The 12962-nt window shown below is 42.7% G+C and overlaps 2 protein-coding genes and 1 long non-coding RNA gene across 3 annotated transcripts in view; 1 reads left to right on the top strand and 2 right to left on the bottom strand.

Annotated features, from left to right (window-relative positions):
• LOC118280191 (uncharacterized) overlaps nt 1-12060 on the bottom strand; it is a 65488-nt gene extending 53428 nt beyond the window's left edge. Inside the window, 14 exon segments of the mRNA XM_050702217.1 lie at nt 809-910; nt 1711-1836; nt 3146-3278; nt 3736-3909; nt 4517-4658; nt 5164-5313; nt 6285-6378; nt 6718-6858; nt 7366-7492; nt 7848-7953; nt 9025-9075; nt 9445-9518; nt 10515-10643; nt 11897-12060. Coding sequence (XP_050558174.1) covers nt 809-910; nt 1711-1836; nt 3146-3278; nt 3736-3909; nt 4517-4658; nt 5164-5313; nt 6285-6378; nt 6718-6858; nt 7366-7492; nt 7848-7953; nt 9025-9075; nt 9445-9518; nt 10515-10534 — 1440 coding nt within the window. The 5' untranslated portion in view covers nt 10535-10643; nt 11897-12060.
• The window catches only part of LOC118280547 (fatty acyl-CoA reductase wat-like), a 138828-nt gene that overhangs the window by 85359 nt on the left and 40507 nt on the right, over nt 1-12962 (top strand). The gene's annotated exons all lie outside the window — the stretch shown is intronic.
• On the bottom strand, nt 2415-3056 carry LOC126912044 (uncharacterized). The gene is made up of 2 exons (XR_007706660.1): nt 2751-3056; nt 2415-2608 (listed from the first exon to the last, which is right to left on the bottom strand). It is a non-coding gene; the product is annotated as an uncharacterized LOC126912044 (long non-coding RNA).

The following is a 12962-nucleotide window of genomic DNA, read 5'->3' as shown; positions in this document are numbered from 1 at the left end:
GCCAAACGTCGACCCATCAAATGTAAAAAAAATGTGAGGCTTCTTTTTTAAACATTGGTGCAGTAGGATTTTCTTTTGCATCGTGACTGCATTTAGATTTAGATTTCAGCCATGATCGTCCCACTGCAGGGCAAAGGCCTCCCTACCCTCCTTCCACTCCTCTCTGTTTAAAGCTTTTTGCGGCCAATCCTTGTCATAGATGTCGAGTTCGTCCCGCCATCTCCTTTTGGGCCTGCCGCGACGTCTGTGGACGTTGAGCGGGCTCCACTCAGTAGTAAGAAAAAACTAACTAACTAACAGAAACTTCTACGGTTCGGACTAAGCGTTTTGCTTCGTCGTTTATTCCGCGTACATCGAGGGACTGGAACAATCTGCCTGCTGCGGTTTTTCCATCGGACTACAATGTGGGTGTCTTCAAGTCTAGAGTGAATAGGCTCTTAAGAAACTAGTGCGCCTCACCATCAACGATTACATCACTACTTACCATCGGGTGGGATTGTAGTCAAGCATTAGTATTTGTCGAATAAAAAAAAAAAAAGTTTAGCCCACCGCTCGTCGGCGTGAGTGCATTTGCAAACATAATATTTCATGCATTCAATTTCTGGACAGTATTTTCCCGTTCTGGAATCGGACCCACGATATGTTGCCCAGCTAGTGCACAAATTATACACCGTATAACGACCCAAAGTTCTTTTTTTTCAAAAATATAATATTCGACACCTTTTTTCTTCAGGGCATCGCGTAATCGAGCACGGAACTCAAAATTCTTTGTAACTCAAATTTCTTATCTAAAATGATTTCCACTTACATCTTTAGGCATCTTCTGATAGAATTCCCTGATTTTCCTCCGCGGCGTCGCCCTGGACGTGGCCAAACTGACTGCACTGAGCGATGCAAGCGGATACTGACCCTGAAATTAAGGGAAACCAAACCATGGCAACTTGAAATCTAATAGGCATCTCTAATATAACCTATACACAGGTACTCATTTCGAGCTATACACAACCAGTTGATGTCGCTAAGTCGTCGTCGTTAGAGTCACCTTGTATTACCTTTCCTATCTCCCATACCGCTGCAACTCCTATAAGCCAGGATCTTTAATTGATTTTGTCTGGACTTTAAAAGAGACTACGACCTCTGAGTTTGTTTCGGCATTTCTTCCCAGAGTAGTCCTATAGGAAATGCCGGCCTCATCTAGTTATTTAAGAGATTGACGTGTAAAATAGTTACATTGTAACCTATTTGCAAAATAAATATCATTTATCATTTACAGTATACATATACAACCGTGAAAACACCGGAACACTGAAGTCCGGCGCGTCCCAGGGACATGAATGATTGTCTTGGATCCCGCAACGAAATAAATCAGAAGATGTTATTAGAGGAGAAGAAAAAGAAAACAATAGTTTTCACTTCCCTCGGTGAATTTAATGAAGGAGAAAGAATGACTTAAGCCTTAAGGCACAAAAGAGACTGCACAACTGGGAGAAGCCCAGTCGTCAAGCACCACGGAAATTTGACTTAAAACTAAGTGGGTCCTATGCGTAAGCTGTTATTCAAGTAACGCTTCACTGACGGACAGACTGACGGACAATTCAATTTGACGTTTCAAAAGTGCCTCATTTAGGATTAATTGAAATAAATGCTTTGACTTTGACTTCGACGGTCAGTTTATACTGGTTGTGCATAGCTTAATGTGTCCAAGGTTACCTCTCTCTTCTTCTCAATGAGCGCGTTGATGTTCAGGCTGTCCCATTCACTCCGGCAGTGCGCCTTCAGGGCTTTGAGGTCCAACTCGTACGTCGGCTCCCGAATCAATGGTTCTCGTTGAACGACCTATCAGAACAATTTTTAATCATTATGTTATTGGCTTATTCACGTAACTGTTTGGCGAGGAACTCGACTAGTTTCAAGCCATGCTAGAGGGTCATGTTAATGAGCAGCATTCCGCGGCACACGACGCGGCGATTGTCGCGCTGTTACTGACTTTTAAATCCAAAGGGACTGTTGATATGAGTACTAGCTTGTGCCTTCGGCTTCGTCCGCTTTCCAGTAGGATAAAAAACCTATGTTATTCTAGACCATAATCTATACCTATACAAATTTTATCCCCATCCCAAGCACTTTTGACGTGATTGAGGAACAAAGTTTGTGTTGCGCAATTATAATTTTAATTATAATATTAAAATGAAAAAACCCTAAAACAAGAAAGACATCGTAAAATTTAAGCAGTCGGGACCCATTCTAGAAAGCCAGCCGTATGTATCCATATTTAGAATGGGTCCCGACTGCTTAAATTTTACGATGACTTTCTTGTTTTAGGATTTTTTCATTTTAATATTATAAAGAAACGCAGTCGGGTTTTTTAGTTTTTTAAATTACCTTTTTTTATTTAATATTTTTTAGTTTTATTATTTTTGTATTTTGATATATCTAGTGTCACTCTCACAGTCAATACGAATCAAACGACCCCTATCAAGCGGAAATCCATCCAAGCTAGAGAGTGAGAAATATTCGAATTTGGCGCCAAAAATCCGCCATTTTGTTTTTTTTTATTATTTTGATATATTCAGTGTCACTCTCACAGTAAATACGAATCTAACGACACCTCTCAAGTCAAAATCCATCAAGTCGTTTAGGCTCGAGAGTGAGAAATATTCGAATTTGGCGCCAAAAATCCGCCATTTTGTTTTTTTATTATTTTGATATACACAGTGTCACTCTCACAGTAAATACGAGTCTAACGACACCTCTCAAGTCAAAATCCATCAAGACGTTTAGGCTAGAGAGTGAGAAATATTCGAATTTGGCGCCAAAAATCCGCCATTTTGTTTTTTTATTATTTTGATATACCCAGTGTCACTCTCACAGTAAATACGAATCTAACGACACCTCTCAAGTCAAAATCCATCAAGCCGTTTAGGCTGTAGAGCGTGCCAAACAATTATACATACATACATACATACATACATACATACATACATACGTACATACATACATACATACATACATACATACACTCGAAAAACATAACCCTCCTTCTGGCGCAGTCGGGTAATAAGAAGTAACGCATGCAGGCAGTAACTAGTTTCTGAATTTCTTCTTGACTGGACATCTACACTACATGAGCTGCTGTTTATCTTACCTCAACACTGGTGAGGGTGATGGGTGGCTTCGGGTTTCCCTTTTTCGCAGCATCCAAATCGCCATAGTTAGACAAGAAATCTAGGACGAAGGATGTGATGCCTGCGTATCGAAGGAAGGCGCCAGCTCCAGACCTGATGATGGAAAATACAGAAGTAATGAAGGTAGAGATATCACCTGGTAAAAGTCTGCGACAGTCAGTTTCAGCACGAATGGGCCGGCTCGACCCTTGCATTATCTTTCATTGGGTGCGTGAGGTTACCGGAAGCCCAATTACTCCCCTTCCCAATATTCTTAATCTCCGATTCCCCAACAACCCTTAAATTCCTAACCCCAAAAAGGCCGGCAACGCACTTGTAACGCCTTTAGTGTTTCGTGTGTCCAAAGCCGGCGGCTATTGCTTACCATCAGGTGCTCAGTCTACTCGTTTACCGGCTTATACCACAAAAAATAACATACATAGTTGAAAATTCTGAGGTACGAAGAGAAAATATCCCAAATCATCTGTGAACACCAGAAAACCCAATTTCTTCAAAAATTGTTCATAAAACTGACTACTACCGAATACCTGGTCTACTGAATTCTACTTACAGCTTATCCACTTGTCCCAAATCGTTCAGCATGTGAGGATCGAAGATATAGCAGATGGTCTTCGCTTGGCTGCCAACTTCAGGGTCTGGCGGGTGGCCCCAGATCAAGAAGTGACGGTCACCACCGATGGACAGGATCAGCATGTACTGGGTACCTACTTTCTTTTCCATCAAGCTGGGAAGGAAAGATAAAAGATTTTGGATTTGAATTGACAAAAAATTACGGGTTACCCATATTAATATCTAGAGAAAAGCTCTACTAGTTTCGAGTCACAAAGTGGCTCTACATCGTGAGACGACGTCGCGCATCGATTTTTTTCCAGATATTTTACGTGAGATAATTATTATAGAAATATATGGTGTAATATGGTTCAATCAGCTTAAAAGGTTCAGGTTTATCAGAGAGCGCTCGGTCTAAATGAGCACTGGTGGAAAGAGACTCAGCTAAGCTATGTTTTTTACATGGTTTCCCATGTGCTATGGATGGCTTCCCTACTATCGATATATCGCATACTCGAGCTGCGCATCTTCCTCGCACAGCTACATAGCTTAGCTTCGGTATAAACAGTCATATAGTTACACAGCTTAGCTATCACATCTTCGTAGCATAGCTACATAGCATATCTCTGGGGGGAAATCCTTTAGTCGGGTATACTACACCCGCGGGAAGAGTACCTACAAATATTCTACTCAGCCGTCTTCATACGGCTAATCTGAATGCCGAGCAAAATTCGTCCTAACGACATACAAAGTTACAAACAAAATTCAATTTTAAGTCTCACGCCATAAAATCTTGATCAGCTTGTATATTGTCAGGGTGCTTCGCCAGAAGACCCTTGTCCATCTCCAGTAGTTTGACTGTATACTTGGTGTCGTGGAGGTAGAATGACGTCAGGAGCTGGTTTAACTGAAGAGCTGGTTTGCCTGGAGTGACAAATAGATATTGCGGTATCTATTCTAAAAGGCCGCCCCAACCTTTTTTTACATTTGATGGGTCGACGTTTCGCCGCGTATACATAAACATACATATCGTCACGCCTTTAACCCCCGAAGGGGTCGGCAGAGGTGCACATTATGGCACGTAATTCCACTGTACAATGTACATACACCCACTTTTCACAATTATCTTGTAAGTCCCATATAATAGGTGGAGAGCCTATTGCCATATACCGGGCACATTTCCAGACTCCGTGCTACCACTGAGAAATCGAAAAATCGAACAAAGCCCAGTATAATACTTCGACCGACCCGGAAAACCCCGAGCACCCTTGCCCAGCCGTCGCATTTGCAACTACTCGGCCAACGAGACAGGCTCAAAAATATTTGCAATTTTTTATTTTATGTTTAATGGGTCGACGTTTGGCCACTATCTCGCCTGATGGTAAGTGATGATGCGGCCTACGATGGAGCACGTCTGCCCATAAATTACCTTTATAACACTTGAGTGCAATCATGCACTGCTTGTAATATCTATCACCAGCTTCAATGAGTTCATCCACATCGCTCCTCACAAACTCTGCTGGAGTCTTCTCATCCAGGAGGGCGCGACAGGCCACTGCTATGCATCCAGTTTGGGCACCTAGAGAGAGGAGACTGGTTTAGAGTAGAATCAAGAACGTTGCGACATTTTCTAAGTCTTGTTGTATCCATTGCGAATATTTCGGACAGCCTAATCTCTTTTACTTCAGGAATGGGGGAAACCTATTTTTACTAAAAAGACCCGCATCGTACGCATCGCACGCATCACATGTATCGTACGTATCGGACGCATTGCACGCAACAGATTTTAGTTAAACGCGGATAAACTCCGTGATCATGGCGCTTGCAACAGTGCCGAAATATCGGAAACTCATTAAAATTGAAAAGCATGGTAAATATCCCGTTGTAACATCCAATTCTAGATTTTAGTTCGTCTTGTATAGAAACTCATACAACTGCGTCCACTGATCCGCATCGTACGGACCGCTCATCGGCAATGCCTATTAATGCGATACGTACCGATGACGTCATTTGGAATACCGATGCCAAAAATCCGAGTGAAAGTGGTATCGGCAATCCTGTGGACGCTTACCTTAATAGAGAATTAACTAGCGTCACACCACTGGATGTTTAATATTTGATAGCTACAGTAATTGGACAAAAAACTTCTTGTGCTACATTTGCTTTACTTGCTTTAAGTGTGGGAGAGCCATGCTTCCATACGAATGGGACGGCTCGAAAGGAGTGATACCACGGCCCCACAGAAAACCGGCGTAAAACAACGCTTGCGTTGTGTGAATGAGGTTACCGGAGGCCCAATTCCCCCCTTCCCAATCTTCCCAATCCCCGATTCTCCAACAATCCTCAAATTCCTAACTCCCAAAAGGCGGGTAACACACTTGTAACATCTCTGGTGTTTCAAGTGTACATGGGTGGCAGCGATTGCTTACCATCAGGTGATACATCTGCTCGATTACTGGCGTGTTCCACAAAAAAATTGCGCAATCTAGAGACCAAAAAGTCTCCAAGCTAGCAAGACTTGAACTGGATAATAAGACCTAAACGACTAACCACAATGAGTTGAAGAGTACTTCTTGGAGTTGCATCCGAGCCGTCCCTGTAATATCATCTTGTTCTTGTCCACCTGGCTGAAGTTGTGCCAGATCTGGAAGCAGGAGTAGATAGCACATCAGTAAGGCTCTAGACAGACGGACTGCATAACAACTGCAATCCAACTGCAAATTGCAGTTCTAGGGCAGTTTGAATGCAGTTGACACGACTGCAATAGGACTGCAAATCAAACGTGACGGCCGCATCCAGTTCGCGCGAAAATATCAAGCCAACCGATTGCGTTCACTTCGCTACTAGATCACTCACGTAGGCCGTCGCCTAAGAGACAACACTCAAGGAAAGAGAAGAGCTGGAGACTAATAATATATTCTTCTCTTACGACAGAGCATTAACAAACACTTATTTAATTGATAATCATGATCTTGGAACTAACCTTTCTCAACTTGGAAGGTGCTAAAGGCAACGGCTGTGTGACTTGCTCTGGTGGTATCCTCAGCAACTTGGCTCTGGGCCGCCTTCTCCTCGCATAAGGCGGTACCCAGGTACGAGTGAGGAAATCAGGACGTTCTATCACCTAGAATCAAGAAGATCACTCAGGGGTCTACACTACATGAGCTGCTGTTTACATGTGAGCGTTAGCTCATGACGATACCTAAGTACGTGTGTCGCCTGGACAGTCAACCTCGCTACATCCTTGTTGACTGGACATCTACACTACATGAGCTGCTGTTTACATGTGAACATTAGCTCATGACGATACCTAAGTACGTGTGTCGCCTGGACAGTCAACCTTGCTACATCCTTGTTGACTGGACATCTACACTACATGAGCTGCTGTTTACATGTGAACATTAGCTCATGACGATACCTAAGTACGTGTGTCGCCTGGACAGTCAACCTCGCTACATCCTTGTTGACTGGACATCTACACTACATGAGCTGCTGTTTACATGTGAACATTAGCTCATGACGATACCTAAGTACGTGTGTCGCCTGGACAGTCAACCTCGCTACATCCTTGTTGACTGGACATCTACACTACATGAGCTGGTGTTTACAGACCAGCTGGTGGTCTACTTACCACTGGAGGTGGTTTTTGAGGTGGTGGAGGTGGATGCCAGGGTTTAGTCTTGAATATCACCTTGGTGACCTCCGGCCAGCGACGTTTGAAGCGTTGTTTCCTACGTATTGCTCGGAGCTCTGCATCGCTATTCGAGAAGAATGAATTTAATATGGATTTTAAAATCTTATTATAATAAGATTTTTAATATAAATGGTTAAAAGTGGTCTTTGAACCGTTAAACTGAATGACGTTGAACCGTTAAACTGAATGATGTCTCTGCCTAACGCTTTAAAAAGAAAAAAAAAATGAGTGTGATAAAAATATAACTAATGAGTATACAAAAACGTTTCTTTGGGAAAGTTGTTCGTAATCATGAGTACAATCACGTGTTTAAATATCGTTCACTAATTATTATAGATTTGCTACGCGACGTAACCGCGCACGCTGCTCTTGAGTCCCGTTGTGATCTGAAACTAGTAGAGCTCTCCTCGGATACTTACTGCCTAGCAATCTGAGACGGTGTGTTCACAATCTCTATCTCCGAAACTGGCGGGGGCTCTTCTTTGGCCATCCTTGATTTCGATGCTTCGACTTTGTTTTTACCCTCTATAAATGAAAAAAATATTAACATTTGTGACAAATTCATAGTTAAAAATAAAAACCTACAACATGTTTCTGATCATAATGCCATCGTTATCAGGAAAAACCGGCCAAGTGCGAGTCGGACTCGCCCATGAAGGGTTCCGTAGCAGCAAGTAGATGACATAATACAAAAGTTGTAAAATAACTTGGTTTTACATAGTGTTTGTATGAACGACAAAGTTATATATGCGGTTATTGAAATACACCATTCTACAAAGTTTCAACTATGTAGGCCCAACAGTTTCAGAAATAAACGGCTGTGACATACGTCCGTATGTCACAGCCGTTTATGGACGGACGGACGGACGGGCAGACAGACAGACAGACATGACGAATCTATAAGGGTTCCGTTTTTTGCCATTTGGCTACGGAACCCTAAAAATGGCCATTATGTAAGGTGACTGGTAATTAGTGAACGATATTTAAACACGTGATTGTACTCATGATTACAAACAACTTTCCCAAAGAAACTTTTTTGTTTACTCATTTGTTTTTATCTTTATTACAATAACAAAACAACAAAATTTCAATGGCACGCGCGCGCAATATTCCAGAATACCTACCTACTAGTCTCCGATAACGCGGGCGCGGGCCCCTCGCTGCTAACAGCTGTTCATGCGAAAGCACGGGCGCGCGAAAATTTTGTTGTTTTGTTATTGTGATAAAAATATAACTAATGAATATACAAACAAAGCTTCTTTGGGAAAGATGTTTGCAATCATGAATACAATCACGTGTTTAAATATCGGTCACTAATTACCAGTCACCTTATACTAGTAGGCAAGGTCTAAGGTTCCATCAGCCACCTTCCAATTCCATCATCAGACCAGCTCGATGGTACCATAATATTGTATTGTCATTTAATCTACATACAACTGCCAAGTTTCATGATGATACAACAATTACAAGTGTGTGTAATTCAGATTCTTAGATTTTATTACATAGTTCGTTACAGGTCGACCTGATAAAAGCATCTTACACACTCTTGCCGCTGGGTACCTAGCACCCGGGGGCACGTAAATGATTGGTACTCACCTCGATCTGACATCACTCTCGAATAGGCATCTAGGTTCGAAGATTTGGTCCCTAGAAAGAACAGAAACAATTGTTAGGTTATCGGCTTACTCACGTAACTGTTTGACGAGGAACAATCGTCACCTCATGATATTCATGCCTCAGGCAGCCTCAAGCATAGCATACATTTTATACGTAGAAATGACACTACTAAAGTTTGATTCGTTTCATCTAAGTATCAGTATATATAAGTATCTTATACGGTCACGCCTATCTCCCATGGGGATAGGCAAAGACAATGGAATGCCAATTGCTACACACGTAGCGTAGCCCTTACACACCTTTTTCGCTCCATCAACAGTCATCAGTCTTTTCATGCATGCTCGTCGGTTAAAGGTAGTTTTAATTTTGCCTATATTTTTTAATAATATATTTTTTTACCTTTTTCCTTCAGATCTTTTTCATGTTTGTCCTTCTTTTTACCTGCGGGTCCATCCCCGCTCGCTGTTCGGGTTCTGAAAGTGGAAGGGTAGTAAGTAGATAAAAATATATTCTGTAATATACAGTTTCACTGGATGCCTGGCAGTCCACTGGTTGGCTATATGTATGGCACGTATTCCGTATGACGTCATCAGTACGCATCGCATGTAGGCATTGTCGATGATGCGGTCCGTACGATGCGGATCAGTGGACGCAGTTGTATGAGTTTCTATACAAGACAAACTATAAAATCTGTTACGTGCGATGCGTACAATGCGGGCCTGTGGACGCGTACCTTAAAATTTCATATTACATATTTTATGTGCTGCGGACAATTTAACGGGTTACCGGAGCTCTGGCTCGAAGCAGAAGAACGTACAGAGTGGTGTTTAGTCAGTAAGTATGTTCTTAATCCATGCAGCCAGGGAATGGAACAATCTGCCGGCTTATATTTTTCCTGACAAATACGACCCGGGTCTTTTTAAGGTCAGAGTAAATAGGTACTTATTAAGTCTGTGTACTCCATCCTAGGCCACATCTTCGCTTCGCTGTCCTGGCAGAAAGCGAGTTGGTGCCCAAAAGCAAACCCATAAAAGCTAAAAAAAAAAGAGTCTGATACTCTGATGCGTCAGAATATTTCCCTAAAAATTTAAATACTGTAACGTGTACCCTTTTTTTGAGCGGCAAAAATCATCTCTCTCGCCTTGGGCGAGGCGAGAGGGAGTGTCAGACTCTTACTGACTAAAAACCACCCAACCAGAGCCCCGGTAAACCCGCTAGGTAGTCCGCAGCTCCGGACTACCTATCAGCTCTACTGGGCCCCATCTGTGGTGGTCTGTTGGCTCTTTGCGGCGCGCGCGGAAAGGGACGCGCCGCAACGTGCACCCCTTAGAGAATAAAAAAAGAGTATTGCCGAAGTCTATGTTGGTTGCTCTTAGGAAGGTCTCCATCGTCAAAAACATCATTGCTTACCACCAGGCGAGATGGTGGCCAAGTGCCATCCTGTTAAATATAAAAATTATGTTTCTTACTTTTTCTTGTTAGTACTCATGGTTCACATAGATTGGACCAACACACTGGATTAACTTCCAACTGTATATTCTTAAAGCGACATCTATCCTTCTTATTGAATTATCTGTATTTTCCTTGATTTTTATAATCTGTGAACAAAAGGATACACGGATACATACATATTGTGAATTTGCAACGCAAGATGTGGATATCTATTATAATATCAATAATGGGCAGACCTCCCACTAGGTGGACCGACGACATCGTTAGAGTGGCGGGGAGCCGGTGGATGCAGGTGGCGGCTTGTCATTCTACGTGGAGGACTAAGGGAGAGGCCTTCATATGAATATCGCCATCACCATAATTTTTTTATGGTATAAGCCGGTAAACGGGCAAACGGATCACCTCATGTGAGAAATCGCTGCCGCTCATGGACACCCGAAACACCAGAGGCGTTACAAATGCGTTGCCGGCCTTTTCAGGGTTAGGAATTTAAGGGTTGTTGGGAAATCGAGGATTGGAAAAATGGGAAGGAGGGTTATGTGGCCTCCGGTAACCTCACACAACGCAAGCGTCGTTTCACGTCAGTTTTCTGTGAGGCCGTGGTATCACTCCGGTCGAAGAAGTTTTGAAATCGATCGATAAGTACATACTTGGACCTATTTAATGCAGATAAACCAAAAATTTGTGATTTACAAAAAAAAATTAAAAAGTAACATTAATTTACGACTAATTAATCAACCACTAGACGGTATTGTTATTAATCTATTATATAAAAATAAGTCGAGTTTTCCTTCCTGACGCTATAACTCCAGAACGCACGAACCGATTTCCACGGTTTTGCATTCGTTGGAAAGGTCTCGGGTTCCGTGAGGTTTATAGCAAAGAAAATTCAGGAAAAAATCAAGAGAAAATCAGGAAAACAGGGAAAATCATTAGTAGCGAAACGGAGTTCGCCGGGTTTGCTAGTTTCTTATAAATATTTCTACGAAATTTTTAATTAACACATTTTTCACGTCAACAGAGGTCGCGGTAGGCCTAGAAGGCGATGGCGGGACGAACTTGACACCTACGATAAGGAATGGCCGCAGAAAGCTCTGCACAGCGAGGAGTGGAAGGAGGGATGGGAGGCCTTTGCGCTGCAGTAGGATGACCACGGCCAAAAATAATCTATTATATAAAAATAAGTCGAGTTTTCCTTCCTGACGCTATAACTCCAGAACGCACGAACCGATTTCCACGGTTTTGCTTTCGTTGGAAAGGTCTCGAGCTCCGTAAGGTTTATAGCAAAGAAAATTCAGGAAAATTTAAAAAAAAAGAAGGAAAACAGGGAAAATCATCGGTGGCGAAACGGAGTTCGCCGGGTTTGCTAGTATAAATAAAATAACATTATTCAACTTACCTTTATACGATTTTTTTATGTTTTGTATTTTTTACGAAAAAAATTCTTTTTATACAACATCACCATATTTCTTTATTTTCTTGTCCATGGATCAACAGTTATTTTTGTCTTCATAATTTTCTCGTTCGATTTTATTTCGTTTTTTTTATATAGATTATGTGCCAAATACTTTTTTCGTGAAGCCAATAGTTTGTATATGTTTATGTTGTAGCAAGGTTATGGAATTATGGATTGCGTAAAATTATTGATTTCTTTAAACGTGTAGACTCAAGTTGGATTATTTATTTATTTTTTATTATTATTTTCACGAAGGTAGCTAAATTTATTAAATTTTTTTTTTTTTAACGCGATGGAAATCCTCATGGACTTCCCACGCCGTGGGGACGACGGGGGGTGTGCCGGACTCTTACCGGCTAAAACCACCGCGGTGTTCCTCCACTGCCTGTGGCCGTGATCCGGGCTGCCCTCGCGGATTCACCGCACCCGGCAGGCTTCGACCTACCGCTACGTTTGCGGCAGGTCCCGCCACGTTAGCGGCCCTGGGAGGCTGCTTCCCTTCCTCGAGTAGCGCGCGTGGAACACTACGCTAACGCCTACTCTCGCCTATACAGCGGACGTCTGACTCCCCCAGTCAGTCGCAGGCCTCTTTTATGGAGGTTGTAGATCGGCTGCCGCCTCACGGCGCTGACGATCGGCGCGTCTACGGCGGGCGGGAAGAGATATTGATTCCCTCTCCCTTTCAGCCGCTTCCTTTGTCAACATGACTTGTTCACAGAAGGAAGCGACTCCGTCCCATGCACTCTCACTGTCAACCATAGCTTGTATAACAGTCGACAGTGAGAGGTCTCTACCGCCGAGTACTGCAATGAGTTCACGGCGCGGCTCTGCCCATGCAGAACATTCTTCGAGCGTATGCCGCGCCGTATCCTCCAAACCACCATCACAGTGATGACACACCGATGTCTGCTCCCGGCCTATGCGACACAAGTACTTTCCAAAGCAGCCATGTCCGGAAAGTACCTGTGTTAACCGGAAGGTTAGGACACCATGCCCTCTGCCGATCCAC

This window comes from Spodoptera frugiperda, chromosome 21 (genome assembly GCF_023101765.2).
Source record: "Spodoptera frugiperda isolate SF20-4 chromosome 21, AGI-APGP_CSIRO_Sfru_2.0, whole genome shotgun sequence".
In the NCBI taxonomy this organism is placed as follows: domain Eukaryota; kingdom Metazoa; phylum Arthropoda; class Insecta; order Lepidoptera; family Noctuidae; genus Spodoptera; species Spodoptera frugiperda.
The sequence above is the reverse complement of the archived record's forward strand: the minus strand, read 5'-3'. Positions and strand labels throughout refer to the sequence as shown.